At 49.5% G+C, this 22,922-nt stretch overlaps 1 protein-coding gene across 4 annotated transcripts in view; it reads right to left on the bottom strand.

Moving 5' to 3' along the window:
- dnajb2 (DnaJ heat shock protein family (Hsp40) member B2) overlaps positions 1 to 22,922 on the bottom strand; it is a 72,089-nt gene that overhangs the window by 40,022 nt on the left and 9,145 nt on the right. For all 4 annotated transcript variants that reach the window (XR_005459825.1, XM_038790143.1, XM_038790144.1 and 1 more), the window contains exon 2: positions 4,799 to 4,883. Coding sequence is in view for 3 of the 4 variants with exons in the window: in XM_038790143.1 (XP_038646071.1) it covers positions 4,799 to 4,863 (65 nt within the window). In the remaining variant the exon portion in view is untranslated. The remainder of the gene's footprint in view (positions 1 to 4,798; positions 4,884 to 22,922) is intronic.

Raw genomic sequence — 22,922 nt, 5'->3', positions numbered from 1 at the left:
GGAACAAGAGTAGGCCATTCAGCCCGTCAAACCTGTTCCGCCATTCAATATGATCATGGCCAAACGGCCATTTCAATACCTTTTCCACCCACTATCCCCATAACCCTTTACATTATGGCTAATTAGAAATCTAGCAATCTCGGAGGGCGGCACGGTGGCGCGGTGGTTAGCAATGCTGCCTCACGGCGATGAAGACCCGAGTTCGTTCCCGGCCCCGGGTCACTGTGCGTGTGGAGTTTGCACATTCTCCCCGTGTTTGCGTGGGTTTCACCCCCACAACCCAAAGATGTGCAGGGTAGGTGATTGGCCGCGCTGAATTGCCCCTTAATTGGGGAAAAAAAATTGGATACTCTAAATTTGTTTAAAAGAAAAGAAATCTATCAATCTCTACTTTAAATATACGCAGTGACTGAGCTTCCATAGGCCACTATGGTAGTGAATTCCAAAGATTCACCACCCTCTTGAGGAAATAAATTACTCATCTCCGTTCTATTTTGTTTTGAAATTGTGCCCCCTAGTTCTAGACTCCCCAATCAAGGAAAACATCTTTTCTGTATCTACCCTGTCTATTCCTCAAAGTATTTCTTGGTTTCAATGAGATCACCTCTTATTCTCCAGAGAATACAGGCCCAGTTTGCCCAATCGCTCTTCATAATCCCGTTATCCCCAGAACAAGTCTAGTAAAGCCTTACTGCACTCCCTTCTATGGCAACAATATCCTTTCTAAGGAAAGGGGACCAAAACTGCACAGAAGTACTCCAGCTACTGTCTAAACAAGCACCTATACAATTGAAGGAAGACCTCATTACTCCTGTACTCAAATCCTCTTGCGATAAAGGTGAACTGGGGCTGGTTTAGCTCACCAGGCTAAATCGCTGGCTTTTAAAGCAGACCAAGCAGGCCAGCAGCACGGTTCGATTCCCGTACCAGCCTCCCCGGACAGGCGCCGGAATGTGGTGACTAGGGGCTTTTCACAGTAACTTCATTGAAGCCTACTCGTGACAATAAGCGATTTTCATTTCATTTCATTTTCATTTTAACATAGGGGTGCACGGTAGCACAATGGGCACACGGTAGCACAGTTGCTTCACAGCTCCAGGGTCCCAGGTTCGATTCTCCTCGTGTCTGTGTGGGTTTGCTCCGGGTGCTCCGGTTTCCTCCCACAGTCCAAAGATGTGCAGGTTAGGTGGATTGGCCATGCTAAATTGCCCTTTGTGTCCAAAAAGGTTAGGTTAGGTGGGGTTACTGGGTTACGGGTTGTGGGAATAGGGTGGAGGTGGGGGTTTAGGTAGGGTTCTCTTTCCAAGGGCCGGTGCAGACGCGATGGGCCGAATGGCCTCCTTCTGCACTGTAAATTCTATGATTTCATTAGCCTTTCTAACAGCCTGCTGCACCTGCGTGTTGCCTTCAGTGACCTATAGACAAGGACATCCAGGTCCCTTTGTACATCTACATTTTATAATTTCTTACCATTTAGGAAATACTTAAATGCTCTGAACAAATCACCTCTTAAGCTTCAGAAATGTTCAGAAATATAACCCTATTTTGTGTAAACCTGCCTCATAATTAAACCCTTTGGTAAATCCTGGTAAATTTTCAAGACACTCCCTCCCAGGTTAATGCATTGTTCCTTTGTTGCAGTATTCAGAAACCCATCACAGGCTTTCAAGTTTTGTTTTTACTCCTTCATAGGATGTTGACATGGCTGGCTGGGCGAGAATTTATTGCCCATCCTCAGTTGCCCTCGAGAAGGTGGCAATGAGGGTGGCATGTTGCACAGCGGTTAGCACTGTTGCCTCATGGCTCCGAGGACCTGGGATCGATCCCGGCCCCGGGTCACTGTCCGTGTGGAGTTTGCACATTCTCCCCGTGCAACCCAAAGATGTACAGGGAGATGGATTGGTCACGCTAAATTGCCCCATAATCGGGAAAAAAATGAATTAGGTACTTTAAAATTTTTAAAAGAGAAGGTGGTAACGAGTCACCTTTTTGAACCACTGGAGTCCATGTGGTGTAGGTACAGGCCCACAGGGTGAAGGAACGGCCAATATATTTCCAGGTGAGGATGGTATGCTGATTGGAGGGGACCTTGCGGAAGGCGATGTTCCCATGAATCTGCTGCCCTTGTCCTTCTAGGTGGTAGATGTTACAGGCTTGGAAGTATCTGTACTGAATCCTGTAGATGGTACACACTGCTGCCACTATGTGTTGGGGGTGGAGGGAGTGAATGTTTATGTGGATGCAGTGTCAATAAGTGGGCTGCTTTGTTCTGGATGGTGTTGAGCTTCTTGAGCGTTGTTTGAGCTGCACTCATCCAAGCATGTGGAGAGTATTCCATCACACACCTGACTTGTGTCTCGTGGATGGTGGGCATGCTTTGGGGACTGAAGAGGCGACTTACTTGCCGCAGGACACCCAGCCTCTGACCTGCTGTTGTAACCACTGTACTTGTATGGGTAGTCCAGTTCAGTTTATGGTCAGTGGTAATCCCCAGAATGTTGGTAGTCTAACCAGGATTTTATACAACTGTGACATAACCTCTAACCCTTTGTACTGCAAAGCTCTGGGTATAAGGGCCAGATACAAGCTGCAAGGCAGGTAGGAAAGTGGACTTAAAGCCACAACCAGGTCAGCCGTAATCCTTTACTGAATGGCGTAGCAGGCTCGAGAGTGGGAGGGAGCCTTGGGTTAGTCCTGCTCCTACTTCTTATGATGCCAGGTGGCCCCTTCTCCCTGTCATATGAGAGTGAGTACCTTTAAGAAATGTGTGTTTATAAATGGGTATGTATAAAACTATCTGTAGTGAGAGTACCTTTAAGAAATGGGTGTTTATTACTGCAGTGGTGTCAGAGAGTGGATGGAGCTGGGCTGTCTGTCAGCTTTTTACTTTTTTTTTAGGCTGTTTGCGGCAGGGTGTTTTATAGTTTCGTTTTCAGAGCTGGATAGCTGCAGTCACAGCCAGAAGATGTATAAATCTCTCTCTGTAATCTAAAGACGGTAAATCAATCCTGGTGATTTAAAACTAATAAAAGTAGTGACTTTAACCTGATGTGCTTTGGGCAGCACGGTAGCATGGTGGTTAGCATAAATGCTTCACAGCTCCAGGGTCCCAGGTTCAGTTCCCGGCTGGGTCACTGTCTGTGCGGAGTCTGCACGTCCTCCCCGTGTGTGCGTGGGTTTCCTCCGGGTGCTCCGGTTTCCTCCCACAGTCCAAAGATGTGCGGGTTAGGTGGATTGGCCATGCTAAATTGCCCGTAGTGTCCTAAAAAAAGTAAGGTTGGGTGGGGGTGGGGGTGGGGTTACGAGGTGGATATGTGGGTTTGAGTAGGGTGATCATTGCTCGGCACAACATCGAGGGCCGAAGGGCCTGTTCTGTGCTGTACTGTTCTATGTTCTATGCTTCTGGTAAAAGGTGTTTTAAGTCTTATGGATGTTAAAAGGAAAGCTTAAAGGATTACTTAGTGTTGTATTCTTTGGGCTTTGTATTTGGATTAATGGTTGCTGAGATGTTCACTGTATATTTTAAAAAGGTTAACTTAAATAGAATAAACATTGTTTTGCTGTAAAAAATACTTTTCCATTTCTGCTGTACCACACTGTAGAGTGGGCCGTGTGCTCCCCATACCACAATCTAGCAAAAGTTGTGGGTCAGGTGAACTCCATGATACACTTTGGGGTTCTCTAAACCCTGGCCTATAACATGCCACAGAATATAGAACATAGTACAGTACAGCACAGAACAGGCCCTTCGGCCCTCAATGTTGTGCCGAGCCATGATCACCCCATTTAAACCCACGTAACCCGCATACCCGTAACCCAACAATCCCCCCATTAACCTTACACTACGGGCAATTTAGCATGGCCAATCCACCTAACCCGCACATCTTTGGACTGTGGGAGGAAACCGGAGCACCCGGAGGAAACCCACGCACACACGGGGAGGACGTGCAGACTCCACACAGACAGTGACCCAGCCGGGAATCAAACCTGGGACCCTGGAGCTGTGAAGCATTGATGCTAACCACCATGCTGGTCAACCTCGGGAACTGGCTTCCGAGCAGTTAGGATCAATTAATTCAAATGCAAATTGGATGCAGTTCTTTTGGAAAATAAAGTTTTAGGATTACAGTACGAGCAAAATGTGAGATCTGACAGGTGGTGAATGTAGGGCGATTCGGGTAAAACGGGTGACCCTCAGTCCCAATGCTCCACTATGATGCCTTGCCTCATGTCTGGGTCTGTTATTGACTAATGGATAGAGATTGATCTTTGTTGAGTAGTCAACATCTCCATTACCGTTGTACCGGGCGAGTACCAGGATGGTTCGGAGGTGATTTAGATCTTTTCTCTTCCAACATTTTTTCATGTTCCAGACTACATTATAAGTATAGGCACGAAGGTAACTAATAGACACATAAAGCCTCACGGTAGCATGGTGGTTAGCATCAATGCTTCACAGCTCCAGGGTACCAGGTTCGATTCCCGGCTGGGTCACTGTCTGTGCGGAGTCTGCACGTCCTCCCCGTGTGTGCGTGGGTTTCCTCCGGGTGCTCCGGTTTCCTCCCACAGTCCAAAGATGTGTGGGTTAGGTGGATTGGCCATGCTAAATTGCCCGTAGTGTAAGGTTAATGGGGGGATTGTTGGGTTATGGGTATACGGGTTACGTGGGTTTAAGTAGGGTGATCATTGCTCGGCACAACATCGAGGGCCGAAGGGCCTGTTCTGTGCTGTACTGTTCTATGTTCTAAAGCAGCGGTAGTCAGTATGTATCTAGGGAGAGCGCAACACAGATACTTACGCCTTTTTAATGTCTTCCGGAGAGGAATTGTGAGGGACGCCCAAGATATTGTAATAGTCCACCATTTCCTCCACAGCTGTTCTGGCTGCAAGACAAATAAAAAAATTGAAGCCAAATTTAACTTAATGATACCTGCTCAGAACGGTAACATTCTCATCCTTGTTTTCAAATTATCCCTTACCAACTTTTACAGATGTACCATAGAAAGCATCCTATCGGGCTGCATCACAGCCTGGTATGGCAACTGCTCAGCCCAGGGCCGCAAGAAACTTCAGAGAGTCGTGAACACCGCCCAGTCCATCACACAAACCCGCCTCCCGTCCATGGACTCCATCTACACCTCCCGCTGCTTTGGGAAAGCGGGCAGCATAATCAAAGACCCCTCCCACCCAACTGACTTACTCTTCCAACTTCTTCCACCGGGCAGGAGATACAAAAGCCTGAGAACACGCACGAACAGACTCAAAAACAGCTTCTTCCCCACTGTTACCAGACTACTAAACAACCCTCTTATGGACTGACTTGATTAACACTACACCACCGTATGCTTCACCCGATGCCGGTGCTTATGTAGTTACATTGTGTATCTTGTGTTGCCCAATTATGTATTTTCTTTTAGTTTCTTTTCATGTACTTAATGATCTGTGTGAGCTACTCACAGAAGAATACTTTTCACTGTACCTCGGTACACGTGACAATAAACAAAATCAAAATTCCTCAATGGCCTCACCTCCTCCCAATTTCTGTAACTTCTTCCAGCCCCACAATCCTCCCAGGATCTCCGTCCCCCTCCGATTCAGGCGTCTTGCACATCACCGATTTCCATCGCTCCACATTGGTGACTGCACCCTTCAGCTGCCTGGACCGCAAGCTCCCCCTCTGTCACTTTCTCATTCTTTAAAGACGCTCCTTAAAACTCGTTTTCTAAGCTTTGGGTCATCTGTCCAAATATCTCCTTCTGTGACGCAGTGTCAAAGTTCTGTTTGATCATGCTCGTGTGAAGTGTCTTGCGACAGATACATGAATGAATGGGCAGGGAGCAGGGGGATACAGATCCTTAGAAAATAGGTGACAGTTTTAGATAGAGGATCTGGACCGGCGCAGGCTGGGAGGGCCAAAGGGCTTGTTCCTGTGCTGTAACTTTTATTTGATCTTTGTTCTATTATACTGTATTCGAGGCATTACAGAAATGCAATTTTGCATTTTGTTTATATTAAACGTACAGTTCTGCGGAGCTAAAGAACAGGCAGTGCGATATTGGGCCCAATTCTTCCAAAAAAATTCAAAGTTAATTTGCAGCGGGTTTTACAGGGAGTTTCCCGCTGGCTCTGCCGGGGAGTTCCTCACCGCTATTCAATGACACTTAGTCACTTTTTTGGCCCTGGAGAGTTTCTCACTGGTTTAGCCCACACTTCGAATTATATTTAGCACTGGGGAGCTGAACGCCGAGTCCGGGCCACCATTTTCAATGGGTACCCCGATCTCTAAGTCAGCTTGCGGGTCACCCCCACTAATGGGCAATGTCACCCCCCCCCCCCCCCACACATATGGACACTACCCCACACCCCCCAAGCGAGGATACCCTGCTATGGGGTCCCTGGGAGTCTCCCTTCTTCAGGAGCCGCCCCCCCCCCCAACCCCCTTACAGCATCCCCTTCCTTCTAGGACCCTCACCCATCACCCACCCAACCTCCCTGAGGCCTCTACTTACCTGCCCTGCACACCATGGCAGTGCTCCTGCTGGCTTGGCAGTGCCATCCGGGCACCTTGTCAGTGCCAGGGTGGCAGTACCAAGGTGCCAGCTGGGCAGTGCCAAGGTGCCCATGCTCCAGGGGGAGGCACCCTACACTTACCCGGACCACCCTGGGGTCTCTGGTGACCCGGGAGACCTCCCCGAGTGCCGTTCCGCCCAGTCCAAGTCTGTGTGTACCAACACCGATCGGCGCCCAGCTGCAGCCTCCCTGGGGACGATGGAGAATCGAGGAAGGCCGATGGATCCCGCGCAGGTAGCTCATAAGTAACCTACTTACGACCTACCCCCACAAGCGTCATTCGGCCCTGCCCATTTGAGGCGGAGTTCCGACTCTGACTTCTCGCGGGGCATCGCAGAATCCGGGAGGCGCAGCGCCTGTCGGGAGGCTCGCTGGAGGCCTTTGCCGGGATTCTCCAGCCGCATTGCACTGAAACGGGAGCCCAACGTGTCCAGAGATTCACGCCCAGTGTCTTCCAGACCAGAGGGGGCTGAAACCAGAGAATGGGCTCTTCTGCTGTTCACTCAGGGAATGGTACACAGCATGCAGCCTGTGAGAGGAATCTCATATCAGTGGGTAAACACATCTTAAAAAAGGTGTGAAAATACTCATATATACATGGCATTTTTCACAACCCAAAGACGAGACAGAGTATAGGAATGAGATAGAGAATCTGGTGAACTGGTGCGATGACAATAATCTCTCCCTCAATGTCAATAAAACGAAGGAGATTGTCATCGACTTCAGGAAGCATAGTGGAGAACATGCCCCTGTCTACATCAATGGGAACAAAGTAGAAAGTGTCGAGAGCTTCAAGTTTTTAAGTGTACAGATCACCAACAGCCTATCCTGGTCCCCCCCATGCCGACACTATAGTTAAGAAAGCCCACCAACGACTCTACTTTCTCAGAAGACTAAGGAAATTTGGCATGTCAGCTACGACCCTCACCAACTTCTACAGATGCACCATAGAAAGCATTCTTTCTGGTTGTATCACAGCTTGGTATGGTTCCTGCTCTGCCCAAGACCACAGGAAACTACAAACAGTCGTGAATGTAGCCCAGTCCATCACGCAAACCAGCCTCCCATCCATTGACTCTATCTATAATTCCCGCTACCTCAGAAAGGCAGCCAGCATAATTAACGACCCCCATGCACCCCGGACATACTCTCTTCCACCTTCTTCCATCAGGAAAAAGCTACCAAAATTTGAGGTCACGTACCAACCGACCCAAGAACAGCTTCTTCCCTACTGCCATCAGACTTTGGAATGGACCTACCTCATATTAAGTTGATCATTTCTCTATACATTGCTATAACTGTAACATTATATTCTGCAGTCCCTCCTTCCTTCCTTATGTATGGTATGCATTGTTTGTACAGCATGCAAGAAACAATACTTTTCACTGTATACTAATACATGTGACAATAATAAATCAAATCAAATCAAAACTTTACAGCATAACAAGTACTTCCTTTTTTGAAGTGTGGTCCCTGTTGTAGCATTATTGCATTGGCAATTGTGGCATCTGATGTGCACATGGCAAGATCCATCGAATCCCTACAGTGTGGGAGGAGGCCATTCGGCCCATTGAGTCTGCACCGATCCTCCAAAGGAGCACTCTATCTAGGCCCACTCCCCCGCCCTATCCCCGCAACCCTGCACATTGATCATGGCCAATCTGCCTAACCAGCACAACTTTGGACTGTTGATCTTTGTATCACACAAGCAGCAATTTGATAATGACAAGATTGCAGCAGAGACAGTATTGTGTAATTTTCCCAGCATAAAAACAGGCCATTCTTTTTAGGGGCTGGATTAGCACACTGGGCTAAATCGCTGGCTTTTAAAGCAGACCAAGGCAGGCCAGCAGCACGGTTCAATTCCCGTACCAGCCTCCCCGAACATGCGGAATGTGGCGACTAGGGGCTTTTCACAGTAACTTTATTTGAAGCCTACTTGTGACTATAAGCGATTTTCATTTCATTCATAATGATAATCTTTATTATTGTCACAAGTAGGCTTACATTAACACTGCAATGAAGTTACTGTGAAAATCCCCTAGTCGCCACATCCCGGCGCCTGTTCGGGTAGACAGAGGGAGAATTCAGAATGCCCAATTCACCCAACAGGCACGTCTTTGTGGGAGGAAACCGGAGCGCCTGAAGGAAGCCCACGCAGACACGGGGATAACGTGCAGACTCCGCACAGCCGACGCAAGCCGGGAATCGAACCCAGGACCCTGGCGCACTGAAGCAACAGCGGTAACCACAAATGGTCCAATCTGGTGGTAATGCTCTGCACAAGCCTCGCCCTAGCAACATGCCTCTATGCCTCTCTCAGTGTCATGTTTATCTAGCTTCCCTTTAATTGCATCCATCGGGTACAACCTCTCAGGGCGCGATTCTCCGCACTCACGACGAGGCGGAGAATAGCGGGAGGCGCAAATTTTTACGGCGACGCCCTCCTGCTATTCTTCCCCCCCCCCCCCCCACCACGCCCGCCCCCCAACACGAATTGCTGCTCGCCGTTTTTTTACGGCGAGCAGCGATTCTCCCCTGGCCGATGGGCCGATTTCCAAGGCCTTTACGGCCGTTTTCACAAATTTGAATACACCTGCTATACAAGTTCGTGAAAACGGCGCCAAAGTGCCGTTCTGCACAACCATGCCACCGATTGGCACGGCCGCACCACGGCCGTGCCAAGGGTGGCATGGGCCTGCGATCGGTGGGCACCGATCGCGGGCAGCGGGTACTTACCCCGCGCACTCTTTGTTACTCCGGCGCCCCACTGGATCAGTCCGCGGGGCGGCTGAGGGGCATTACGGACCACGCATGCACGGGTCTGACGCATATGCGCGGATGACGTCATCATATGCGTCAGCCGTCGCTAACTTTGGCGAAATTCGTTAAGCCCGCGATGCCGTGCTTCACGGGGCCGCGATGCTAGCCCCGACCGGGGAGCAGAATCGGGTCCCGGGAGGGGGCGCGGAGGCTGCCGTGAAACACGGCCGTTTTCATGGCAGCCTTCACGACTCTCCGCCTTTGCGGAGAATCAAGCCCTCAGTTTTTGGTGTCATTCAAGTAAATGGAAAAATGGACCAAATTTATGAACTGGGTAAAATGCATTAACCCAAAGGTAGCCTAGTCATGATCCATGGAACCACACCAGTAAACAATTTGCCAGATAACCCATGTTGCTGGGAGCAGGTGTGTTGTGTGTGATTTTGGTATTGATTGGGGCGGCAGGGAGCGAGACTGAACTCATTCACCCATCAATCAATAAATAAGTAATTAAATTAATAAATAAGGACTTGCATTTACACAATGCCTTGCACAACCATGTCCCTAAGCACTACAGACAATGAAATACTTTTAAATTGTAGTCACAGTTGGAATCAGCAACCAATTTTCTCACAACGAGCTTCCACAGACAACAAAGAGATCATTACCAAATAATGTTGGTTGAGAGATAAATTACAGCAGGAAAACCGGGAAGAATTTCCCGCCTCCTCTTCTCAACGGTGCGCCATGATGGTTTGCATCCACCCGCGAGGGCCAATGAGGGGCTGGTTTAGCACACTGGGCTAAATCGCTGGCTTTGAAAGCAGACCCAGGCAGGCCAGCAGGACGGTTCGATTCCCGTACCGGCCTCCCCGAACAGGCGCCGGAACGTGGCGACTAGGGGCTTTTCACAGTAACTTCATTTGAAGCCTACTTGTGACAACAAGCGATTTTCATTTTCATTTCATTTTCAGTGGGCTTTCTTAAATCCAAAATATGGCACTTCCAACAGCGCACCGCACCCTCGATGTGACACTGGGAACGTCAGCATTAACTTTGAACACAAGTCTCCGAGTAGGACTTGAACACACAACTTGCTGACTCTGAGATGTGACTGCCACCAACTGAGCCATAGCTATGGCTCTTTAACCCTATCCCAAAGCCGCCCTTGTCCCCAGTTTCATTTCATCCTTCGTCTCATCCGACACAAAATCTTCCGATTAAGCACGTTACAGCCTTCCGGACTTTATCATCAATCAACAACTTCAGACTGTGAACTCTCTCCACCACCTTCACCGCATTTTTATTTCTACCATTTTATTTTCATTTATTCCATTGATCTGTTTTTCCCTCACCATTGTTCCCCTCCCTTCCCCCCACTCCCTTCGGCAACTGTTCCTGTTTGCCCTTTACACTCCTTTGTTCTGCCATTCACACATTCTAATCTCTTTATGTGCCACCATCAGCACCCTTCTTAGTTAGCCTTAATCATCCCATTTACATTGCTTTTGTCTCCTGTCCTCGACATCCTCATCTATCTCCACTTCTCGCTGGCCCCCTTCCAGCCCCTCCACCACAGTATAAATCTGGCCAAATTCCCAGTGTGGTTAGCACTGCTGCTTCACAGCGCCAGGGTCACAGGTTCGATTCCCCGCTGGGCCACTGTCTGTGCGGAGTCTGCACGTTCGCCCAGTGTCTGTGTGGGTTTCCTCCGGGTGCTCTGGTTTCCTCCCACAAGCCCCGAAAGATGAGCTGTTAGGTGAATTGGACATTCTGAATTCTCCCTCTGTGTACCCTGACAGGCGCCGGAGTTTGGCGACTAGGGGATTTTCACAGTAACTTTATTGTAGTGTAAGCCTATTTGTGACACTAATAAAGATTATAATTCGCTCCAGCTTCGACAGAGTCACCCAGACTCGAAACGTTCGCTCCCTTCTCTCTCCACAGCCGCTGTCAGAGCTGCTGAGATTGCCCAATATTTTCTGTTTTTGTTTAAGCCATAGCTGACGCAGTACATTATTTACTATAATTATACATATATGACATAAAATGCCATTACCTCATATATATATAAAAAAAACTACAGCATACACACTGCTCCAACGCCCCTGATCTCAGACAACTCAAATTCTTGGCCTCTATTTATGTCCTCACCACAGACACTTATAAATATGCCGCACAGGCCAGGCATTGAAAATGCAGCCAATCAACATTGAATAAAGCATCCTGCTTCAGCTGAAAGGCTCCTCGATCGTCTCCAGCACAGAGCTTGGTTCAGACAAGACTAAAATTCTTCACAGAAGCAACAACTGCAACTTGCATCTACGAAGCGCCTTTAATACAGTCAAATGTCCCAAGGCACTTAACAGGAGCATCGTCAGACAAGATCACTGGTTGTGGTTACTTACTTGCACTACTGGCTCACTGACAAGCTGAACCACCACTGACACAAGACACAACGCAGAGCTGCCTTGCGTAACTGTATCAAAGAGCTTGGGATGGTGTACATGGTCAAGGAGAATCCCACGGCTTTTTATGCATACATTAGGAGCAAGAAGGTAGCAAGAGAAAGAGTAGGCCCCACTCAAGGAGAGTGGAGGGATGTTATGCATGGAACCACAGGAAGTGGGTGAAATCCTTAATGAGTACTTTATATCGGTATAATAATCTTCATTATAATAATAATCTTTATTATTGTCAGAAGTAAGCAATGAAGGTACTGTGAAAATCCCCTGGTACTCACCGGGGGAAGGACATGACGGATGTTGAGGTCAGGGGCAAGTGTGTGAACTCTCCGGAGAACATCAAATATCAAAGGAGGAAGTGTTGAGTATCCTAAATTGCATGAAGATAGACAAGTCCCCGGGGCCAGATGCCAGGTTTGTATGGGAGGCAAGGGGAGAAATAGCTGGGGCCCTAACCGATATCTTCACAGAGATTAGGAAAGTGAGAGATATAGGGGGGGAAGGTGGTTTTTGATCCGGCAGGGGTAAATGATGTGTTTCAGGAATTTTATAGTAAATTGTATAAATCGGAACCCCCTGCCGGGGAGGAGGTTATGAAGCGATTTCTGGGGGGGGCTGGAGTTCCCGAGGATAGATGAGGAGTTGGTGGAGGGTTTGGGAGCCCCAATTGGGTTGGGGGAGGTTACAGACGGATTGGGTAAAGCCCAGGGGCCAGACGGATACCCAGTGGAGTTTTATAAAAAGTTTTCCAGGTTGTTGGGGCCGCATCTGGTAAAGGCTATTAATGGGTCAAAGGAGCTGGAGTGCTCCCCCCAACGTTATCGCAGGCATCAATTTACGTTATTTTTAAGCAGGATAAGGAGCTGTGGCTCGTATAGGCCAATCTCCCTGTTAAATGTAGATGCAAAATTGCTGGCCAAGGTCTTGGCCACACACATAGAGGATTGTGTTCCGGAGGCAATAGGGGAGGACCAGACAGGATTTGTTAAGGGACGACACCTGACGTCCAACATTAGGCGGCTCTTAAATGTGATAATGATGCCTGCGGAGCGGTGCAAGGTCGAGGTGGTGGTGGCCAAGGATGCAGAAAAGGACTTCGATCGGGTGGGGTGGAAGCTTGGAGGACCTAGAGGAGGAGTTTGAGTTGCCGGGTGGGAACGGGTTCCGGTACCTGCAGGTACGGGATTTTGTTCGGAGGCAGGTCCCGAGCTTCCCTCACCTCCCACTAAGGGGGCTACAGGATAAGGTGATGTCCAAAACAGGTGTTGGGGAGGGGAGGGTCTCAGAAATATATAAGGAATTGATGGAGTGGGAAGGAGGTGAAGAGGAAGTGGGAGGAAGAGCTGGGAGGAGAGTTGGATGTTGGGTTAAGGGAGAAGGCCCTGAGGAGAGTCAGTGCATCCTCGTCGTGTGCCAGGCTCAGCCTGATCCAGTTCAAGGTGGTCTTCAGGGCTCACATGACTGTGGCTCAGATGAATAGGTTTTTTTGGAGGAGGTGGAGCTCAGGTGTGGGCGGTGAGGGTGAAGTCCTGTGAATCACGTACATATGTTTTGGGCGTGTCCGAGGCCGAGGGGATTTTGGCAGGGATTTTCAGATGTCATGTCAGAGATCCTGGAAGGGAGGGTGACTCCGAGTCCAGAGGTGGCAATATTCAGAGTGTCGGAAGATCCGGTGGCTTGCCTTCATCAGTCGGGGCATTGAGTACAAGAGTTGGGAAATCCAGTTCCAGCTGTATAAAATCTTGGTTAGATTGTATTTGGAGTATTGGGTGCAGTTCTGGTCACCACATTATCAGAAGGACGTGGAAGCTTTGGAGAAAGGGCAAAGAAGGTTCACCAGGTTGTTGCCTGGCCTCGAGGGTGTTGGCTATGAGGAGAGGTTGAATAAACTAGGATTGTTTTCACTGGAAAGACAGCGGCTGAGGGGAGTCCGTATAGGGGTCTACAAAATTATGAGAGGCACAGACAGGGTGGATAGTCAGAGGCTTTTCCCATGGGTGGAAGTATCAATTACAAGGGGGCACAGCTTCAAGGTGAGAGGGGGAAAGTTTAAGGCAGATGTGCGGGGTAGGTTTTTCACACAGAGAGTGGTGGGTGCCTGGAACGTGCTGCCAGAGGATGTGGTGGAAGCAGCACATCAGCAACATTTCAGAGGCATCTGAATGGGAACATAAATAGGGAGGCAATAGAGGGAAACGGACCAAGTATGACCTGGGGCAGCAGGGTAGCATGGTGGTTAGCATAAATGCTTCACAGCTCCAGGGTCCCAGGTTCGATTCCCGGCTGGGTCACTGTCTGTGTGGAGTCTGCACGTCCTCCCCCTGTGTGCGTGGGTTTCCTCCGGGTGCTCCGGTTTCCTCCCACAGTCCAAAGATGTGCGGGTTAGGTGGATTGGCCATGCTAAATTGCCCGTAGTGTCCTAATGAAAGTAAGGTTAAGGGGGGGGTTGTTGGGTTACGGGTATAGGGTGGATACGTGGGTTTGAGTAGGGTGATCATGGCTCGGCACAACATTGAGGGCCGAAGGGCCTGTTCTGTGCTGTACTGTTCTATGTTCTAAGTAGGTTTTTTTTTCAGTTAGAGCATGATGATCGGCACAGGTTTGGAGGCCAAAGGGCCTGTTCCTGTGATGTACTCTTCTTTGTTCCTCCTAGTGGTATCGTCACTGGACAAGTAACCCGGAGATCCAGGGTAATGGACTGCGGACCCGGGGTCGAATCTCACCACAGCAGATGGTGCAATTTGGTTCGTGTGGTATGTATTGCAACCAACGGCTGTGGTGTATCTGAATTTTCAGAAGGACCGTTAGTAAAGGAGGTTAGTCAAATTAACAAGGGGTGAAAGGTTATCAGGGGTCGGCAGGAATGTGGGGTTGAGGTTACCATCAGCTCAGCCATGATCTTATTGAATGGCGGGGCAGTCTCGAGAGGCCGAGTGGCTCTTAATCCATCATTTGTCGTCTTCAGAAAAGATGATTATAAATTGGGGAGGGGGCAGCGGTTTGGAGAGGTAGGGGAATAGATTCCAACCTTAAAGCAATAAAACTTCCCAGGGGATAAAGGAAAGCTTAAAATCTGGGAAAAGCTTAGTGATTGTAATACTTCATTCTTAACCTCCCCATCTTTTTTTTACAATTCATTCACAGGGTTTGGACAAGACCACAGCTTAATGCCCCCGTTCCCAAGTATCCTCGAGATGTTGGTGGTGAACTGCTGCAGTCCATGAGGTGTAGGTACACCCACAGTGCTGTTAGGGAGATCCACGGTTTTGGTCACTGTTCCAATGGAGGAAATCAGAGCAGGAGTAGGCCATTCGACCCTTGAAGGCTGCATCTCTTATTTGGCTGGGCACCGATCTGCTTTGGTCTGTTTCGGCCCCTGTGAAGCCCCGAGGAATAGTTTACCACGTTAGAGGTGCTTTGTGAGTGCAAGTTGTTGCTCAATCTAGTCCTGCACATTCCAATGTCCCCACTGCAGTGAGAAAATGTGCAGCTTTTGAGCCAAAGCACTCCACATACCAATCTCATCTCCAGTTAGAGAAGAGCTTAAAAAAAAAACACAGGCAGCATTTCAAACACGCTCCGTATAAGGACTGTTTTCTGTCCTGCTATGCATGATTCATAGCATCATCGGTAAAGAGCTATTATTTGTTACAAAGCAACCAGGCAGTCAGTTCCCTCGGAAGACAATTAACTGGTTGACACATCATTTGTACACATGGAACCGGTGAACCCATCGAATTCGACCTTTCCACCATCACTAGTGACACCCAAGTTGATTCTGGTTGCTCTGCTTTCCAACTCTCTCCTGCACCACATCTTTTAAGATCGGTTGAAATTTTCTTCAGCTTAATAATAATAATAATAATCTTTATTATTGTCCCGTTTCCTTGTGTTGAGCAATAATAATAATAATAATAATCTTTATTGTCACAAGTAGGCTTACATTAACACAGCAATGGAGTTACTGGGAAAAGCCCCCAGTCGTCACACTCCGGCGCCTGCTCGGGTACACTGAGGGAGAATTCAGAATGTCCAATTCACCTGACAAGCACGTCTTTCGGGGCTTGTGGGAGGAAACCGGAGCACCCGGAGGAAACCCACGCAGACACGGGGAGAACGTGCAGACTCCGCACAGTCACTCAAGGTGAGAATCGAACCCGGGACCCTGCCGCTGTGAAGCAATGTACAAGTTATTTCTTCCTAAAAATGTCAAAGTCTAAAAGTGTGTTCGCAGCACCCTGCTGACCAACAAACTCCACAGACCAGGGCTGGTACAGTGCCTTGTACAGGCCCCCTCCCCCACAAAGCTTTAGAGCCATAAGCAATACCTTTCAACTATAGACACTGCTACAGGAAACACAGCAGCCAAATTCCACTCAGCTAGCTCTCCCACACAGCAATATGATCATAATAACATAACAGGGGGGCACAGTGGCTAGCACTGCTGCTTCAGAGCACCAGGGACCTGGGTTCAATTCCGGCCTCGGGTGACTGTGCGGAGTCTGCACATTCTCCCCGTGTCTGCGTGGGTTTGCCCCCGGGTGCTCTGGTTTCCTCCCACAGTCCAAAGATGTGCAGGTTGGGTGGATTGGCCATGCTAAATTGCCCCTTAGAATCCAAACGGTTACTTTGGGTTACTGGGTTAAAGGGATACCCTGACCCTAGGAAGGGTACCCTTTCAGAGCATCATGCAGACCTGATGGGCCAAATGGCCTCCTTCTGCACTATAGTGATTCTATGAAATAAGTTAATCAGAGGTGTTTTCTTAGCAATGGATAATTGATACTAGGCAGAACTCCCCTGTTCTCAGCGTGGGATGTCTTACCCCTTCCCGAGCAGGCAGACGGGGTCTTGGTTGGGCGACTCATGCGAAAGACGGCATCTCTGACAGGGCAGCACCGCACCGAGAGTGTCAGCTTAGATATTTCTGCTCAAGTCTTGGGAGTGGGAGTTAAACCCATGACCTTCTGACCCCAGGGGCTACCCCAGCTGACCCAGGCTTCTTACCTCGTGTCCAGTCTGTTGTCAATGCTCTTTCATTTCACTGACTTAAACCCACAACCATTCACAGAATCGAAACACGTGTTGTGCCATATAGCCACCTCTGCACTGTGGGGTTCTATTATGGATTCTCCCAAGGCCCTGTGCAGCTGCAGCCAGTATTGTGTGCAGTTCTGGTCACCTCATTATAGGAAGGATGTGGAAGCATTGGAAAGGGTGCAAAGGAGATTTACCAGGATGCTGCCTGGTTTGCAGGATAGGTCTTATGAGGAAAGATTGAGGGAGCTAGGGCTTTTCTCTTTGGAGCGGAGGAGGATGAGAGGCGACTTAACAGAGGTTTATAAGATGATGAGGGGGATAGATAGAGTGGACGTTCAGAGACTATTTCCTCAGGTGGATGTAGCTGTTACGAGGGGGCATAACTATAAGATTCAGGGTGGGATATAGGAGGGATGTCCGAGGTAGGTTCTTTACTCAGAGAGTGGTTAGGGTGTGGAATGGACTGCCTGCTGTGATAGTGGAGTCGGACACTTTAGGAACTTTCAAGCGGTTATTGGATAGGCACATGGAGCACACCAGAATGACAGGGAGTGGGATAGCTTGATCTTGGTTTCGGACAATGCTCGGCGCAACATCAAGGGCCGAAGGGCCTGTTCTGTGCTGTACTGTTATATGTTCTTTGTTGACACAGTAAGATACGGACAGCACAGAATGAGGTAAAATGCCTCATCAATCCGTGTTGACAGTTCTGTGGAGCACCCATCCTCAGCTCTTTTCCCACATCTTTTTCCCCTTCAAATATTTATCCAAATCCCCTTTGAAGACTACTTTATGTATTTATTTAACCTGTAGTTAGCCAGGTAAGTCAATTGAGAACCAATTCGCATTTACAATAATGGCCTGGCCATGAGGCTAACTTGGCAGCAAAATAAATTATACAATTCAGATAAACACTAAAAGCAATAAAATACAAATTAGCAGCGACTAATAACTAAATAAACTGTATCTACCACCTTAACAGACAGTGCATTCCAGATCATAACCAGTCGTGCAAAAAAAAAAGCTCTTCCTCATGCCGCCAATGACAGAATACAACGTTATGTGATGGTAGTATGGCTTGAGCCAAAACCCATTCCGTGGCCATTTTACCGACTGCAGAGAGAGCAGACTTTCCACCTCAAGGTTTTTCTTCTGAACTCAAGTTGCCGGGATGGAATGGAAAAACTCACAGCATCGGCCTCTCCCTGAATCAAATATCGCATGCACTCGATTGTAGGTCAAATGGAAAAAGCCAGCGAAGGCATTCCGAGTTTAGCAGAGTGAGCGACCTGTCCTGAACAGGCAGGAAAAAAAACCCTGGGTTCTAGAAGTAAAATGAAGAGAGCTGAAAATATAACTGCAGGCCCAATAGTATTTGTAACAAGAAGTGACACTTTTACTCCACACCTCCCACCCCCACACTCTCTTTCCTGCAAAGATCCTAATTGTCTCAAAAATGTACCGCACTCTCCTTGCCCTTCCACCTGAACACAAAGGGTTAACATTTTCCAGACCCGCCCTTTGTGGGAATTTGGCGGACCAATCAGTGGCCTGTTGAACTTGGGTGGGAATTTCCGGTCTCAGGGTGGGAGCGCCCGGAAAATCCCGCCCAGTTGTTCAACGCCGAACTTCGGCAAGCATCCACTGACTATCAGCAGCCCCCAAGAGTGGGAATATCCGGTCCTGCCCATCCTGGAATTCCCGTGGCAGGCAGGTCCGGACGGTTCGGCCCCTAGTCTCTCCAAGATGCCCTCGCAAATTACTTGGCAACTAAAACATTCTAACTACGGCACCTACGTGTAAGAGGCAGTGAGCCACAGGAGATAGCAGGACGGATCCAGGTTTTAGCGAGTGTCGGAAAAGGAAAGGGGCTTTAGTGTGTCAGAGAGGTGGTGGGAGAGGGAATTCCAGAGTTCAGGTTCCAGGCAACTGAATGTGCCGCCGCCAGTGGTGAAACAGTGGAAGTCAGGGGTGGGCAAGAGGCTCCATTTACAGGAGTGCACATAAAGGAGGCCTGTGGCACTGGTGGCAGAGATAGGGAGGGGCAAGGCCATCAAGGGACTGGAAAACATGAGCAGTGATGGGTTCATGGGACCCGGTGCAAGTTAAGACACGAGCAGCAGAGTTCTGGTGGGTACCTTGGGCAGAATTCTCCCATCCCGACGCCGGAGTGAAAACCGGAGTGTTTCACTCCGGCGTCGGAGGCCGCTCCTCGCCCCCTATTCTCCCACCCCTGGGGGGCTAGGAGCGGCGCCGCATCATTTACGCGCGACGGGCCTTGGCGCCGCGTAAAAGCGCCGCCGCGTAAATGACGTCACTTGCGCATGCGCGGTTGCCGTCCTCCCCGCGGACGTCCCGCAAGAAATGTCGGATGGATCTTGCGGGGCAGCGGAGGAAAGGAGTTCCTCCTTCAGAGAGGCCGGCCCGCTGATCGGTGGGCACCGATCGTAGGCCAGACCCCTTTTGAGGTCCCCCCTGGTGCTGGATCCCGCTCCCCCCCCCCCCCCCCCCAGCGTTCCTGCGCTGTTCCCGCCGGCAGCCACCAGGTGTGGACGGCGCCGGCGTGAACCCGTCGTATTGGGCAGGCCCCTCGGCCCATTCGGGCTGGAGAATCGCCGCTCGCCCATTACAAACGGCGAGCGACGATTCTCCCAGCGGCCAGCCGTAAATCTCGCCGCGCCGGTTTGGGGGGGGTGGGAGAATCGCGTGCGGGTGCCGGGGCAGCGTGGCGGGACTCGCTCAGCGCCCCGGCGATTCTCCCACCCGGCTTGGGGGGGGGGGGGGGGGTAGAATTCCGCCCCTTATGTTTAGGGAGAATTAAATGTGGGAGGCGAGCCAAGACTCCAATGGAATAATCAAACCTAGATCAGAGAGCTATTTTCTAGCTCCATGAACCAGTCCATATCCTTCCTGGACGCTGAATTACAGCTTACTCTCACAAGAACACGGGAAATAGGAACAGAATTAGTCCAACTTGCCTTACCATTCAATATGATCTTGGGCTTCAACTCCGCTTTCCCACCCAATTCTCTGTCCCATTTCCCTGAGACACCAAAAATCTTGGGCAGGATTCTCCGCCGGCGCGATTCTCCGTTTTGCCGACGCCTGGGGTTTTACCCGATGGCGTGGGGCTGCCCCACAATGGGAAACCCCATTGATCGGCTGGCATAACGGAGTATCCCGCCCGCGGATCAAGGCAGAAAAGTGGCGCGGCGGGGCGGAGAATCCAGCCCCTTGTCTCTCCCAGTCTTTAATGTGTTCAAGGGTGGAGTATCCACAATCCTCTGGGTTAGAATTCTAAAGGTTTGAATAATTTCACCTCATTGTAATGTTCTTGTCGGATGACCTGATTTATATTTCAAGAACACTTGCTGCTATAAACGATTTATTAACATTCACTGTGGATCAATATGTACAAAACAACAGATGAATAACAGTATGAACATGCACAAGCAACCTCTCTCCCAGCTCCCTAAACATTCTGAAGTCTCCTGACTCTAACATTCACTTATATATTAATGACACTCCTAGTGGTCAGTCGGTGAATTACAACACAACCATGATATCACTACACTCATCTCAGTCATAAATGATTGACACTTGACACCTTGTCCTGAGACTGTGCCCCCGTGTTCCAAATTTCCCAACTAACAGAAACAATATCTCAGCCTCGACCCTATCAACTCTCAGAATCTTGTATGTTTCAGTGAGATCACCTCTCTTTCTTCTAAACCACAAAGCATATACAGTACTGAACATGCGTATATAAAAGTTGAGTTTCTAAGATGGAATTTTTAGATAAGAAGTAGGGATCGACTTTTATACGAGTAATATTTTTGAGGGCTTGAAATCCACCCTCTCCCCATCGTCTCACTATCACAGAGTTGACAGGGGTCAGGGACCTGACAGGTCAACTCGGTCCCCAAAAATAGCGCAAAAGAAGCCAGAAAGTGCTTTTATCGTGCATTGACCGTGTGCAGACACATGGGACGGAATTCTCCGAGCCCGCAGCAGGTCGGAGAATCACATGGTGGGAGGGGGGGGGGGCGAGAATCCCGCCACACCGCTCCGATGCCAGGCTGCCGATTCTCCAGCAACCAGAGAATCGGCGGCAATCGCGCCCACGCGGTCACCGCATTGCCGGTCGGGGGCCACAGAAATAGGCCCTGCGCCAATTCTCCGCGCATGATGTGTGGAACTCCCGCTGGCATGGTTCAGACCTGGCACTACCCAGCAGGAGCCACAACCCGCGGCTGATGTGGAGGTCCTAGTGGATCTGACTCGGGGGGGCGGGGGGGGGGCTCCACGGGGCAGACCCGCGATCAGGGGCTTCCGATCAGCGGTGATCTGGAGGTGGCCTACCTCCTGCCTTGCGGGCCCGCTGTTCGGTCGCCGATATGTTGCTCTGCGCCGGCACGGAGACGGCAACCACGCGCATGCGACGGCCGTGTCACGCACGCGCGGACCAGCGCCGGCCGTGTAGGGCCGGCTTTCAGCGTTGAAATGACAGCACTCCGGCGCCTTTCTAGCCCCCGAAGAGGTGGAGAATTACTGGGCCTGGAGGCCCGTTGACTCCGGCGTCGTTCGAGCCGGTTTTAACGCCGGCGTCACCCCTTGGCCGCGATATCGGTGAATCCTGGCCATGGCCTTCGACGGTCTGCTGGTCCATCAGTGAGTGGGTTGGCACAAAGTTAGCTTTCACCACAGAAGCAAGCTGTGGCCAGTGCAAAGATTATTTTTGCAAAAGTCATGGCTCGTCCTTTACACAAGATTGACCATCACTCAAGTATTTACAGTCAGCCCAATTTGCTCAGCCTCTCGTCATAGCATAGGACAACGCTACATCCCAGGGACCAATCCAGACAATCTTCACTGCTCTGCCTCCAATGCATGCATACCCTTTATTAAACATAGAGACCAAAATTGCACACAAAATACCACCCGATGTGCTCTCACCAAAGCTCTGTACAATTTTAGCAAGACTTCCTTATTCCTGTATTCCAATCCCCTTGCAATATACGAAATTAAATGAAAATCGCTTATTGTCACAAATAGGCTTCGATGAAGTTACTGTGAAAAGCCCCTAGTCGCCACATTCCGGCGCCTGTCCGGGGAGGCTGGTACGGGAATCGAACCGTGCTGCTGGCCTGCTTGGTCTGCTTTAAAAACCAGCGATTTAGCCCAATGAGCTAAACCAGCCCCAATATAGGCCAATGTGTCATTTTCCTTCCTAATTTCTTGCTGTACCTGCGTGCCAACTTTGAGTTCTTTGAACAAGTATACCAAAGTCCCTCTGGACAATGTTTACAAGTTTACTACCTTTTAAAAACTATTCTGCTTTTTTATTTTTAAGACCAAAGTGAATACCTTCAGACTTTCCCACATTATATTCCATCGGCCACTTTGCTACCCTCTTACTTTTCGTGCCTATATCTCTTTTCAGCCTTATATTACCACCAATCTTTGTATTGTCAGCAAGCAAAGAGGTCTATTTGCCTAAGTTATCAGCAAGATTATAAATTACTGAGGCACCGGGCCCGACCGAACGGCCACAGTACACCCGAAAAAATATCTCGCCAGCGTGACCGATAGACGCCGGGAGATCCCGCTCCTGGGATCCACCCGGCTCACAGTGCCTCCCGAGATCCAATGCAATCTCTCAAGACTTTGCGATATGAATCCCGCCCATTGTGGGCGGATCACTTTTTAGCAAATCTGCAGATTAAAGTGAGACAGCTACTCCCCAAAACCCTCGACTCCCCGGTCTATCAAATATCTGTCTAACTTTGCCTTGAACATATTCAATGAGCCAGCCCCCAGTGTTCTCTGGGGGTGAGAACAACCCTGAGAGAAACAAATTCTCCTCATCTCCAACTTAAACGGAAGACCCCTTATTGTTAAATGGTATCCTCTGGTTCCAGAGACATTTTGATGACCGTTGCCCACAGAAAGGGTTGCCACATTCCACTGGTTTCGATCTGAAAAGCTTTTTTTCCTGCCGGTATGACTGAAGTGATGACGAGAGGAGGCGGTGGTGTAGTGGGTATTGTCACTAGCCAAGTAATTCAAAGACCCAGGCTACTG

Source organism: Scyliorhinus canicula, chromosome 2, assembly GCF_902713615.1.
Source record: "Scyliorhinus canicula chromosome 2, sScyCan1.1, whole genome shotgun sequence".
Lineage (NCBI taxonomy): Eukaryota > Metazoa > Chordata > Chondrichthyes > Carcharhiniformes > Scyliorhinidae > Scyliorhinus > Scyliorhinus canicula.
Note: the sequence above shows the minus strand (reverse complement) of the source record. Positions and strands in the feature narration are given on the sequence as shown.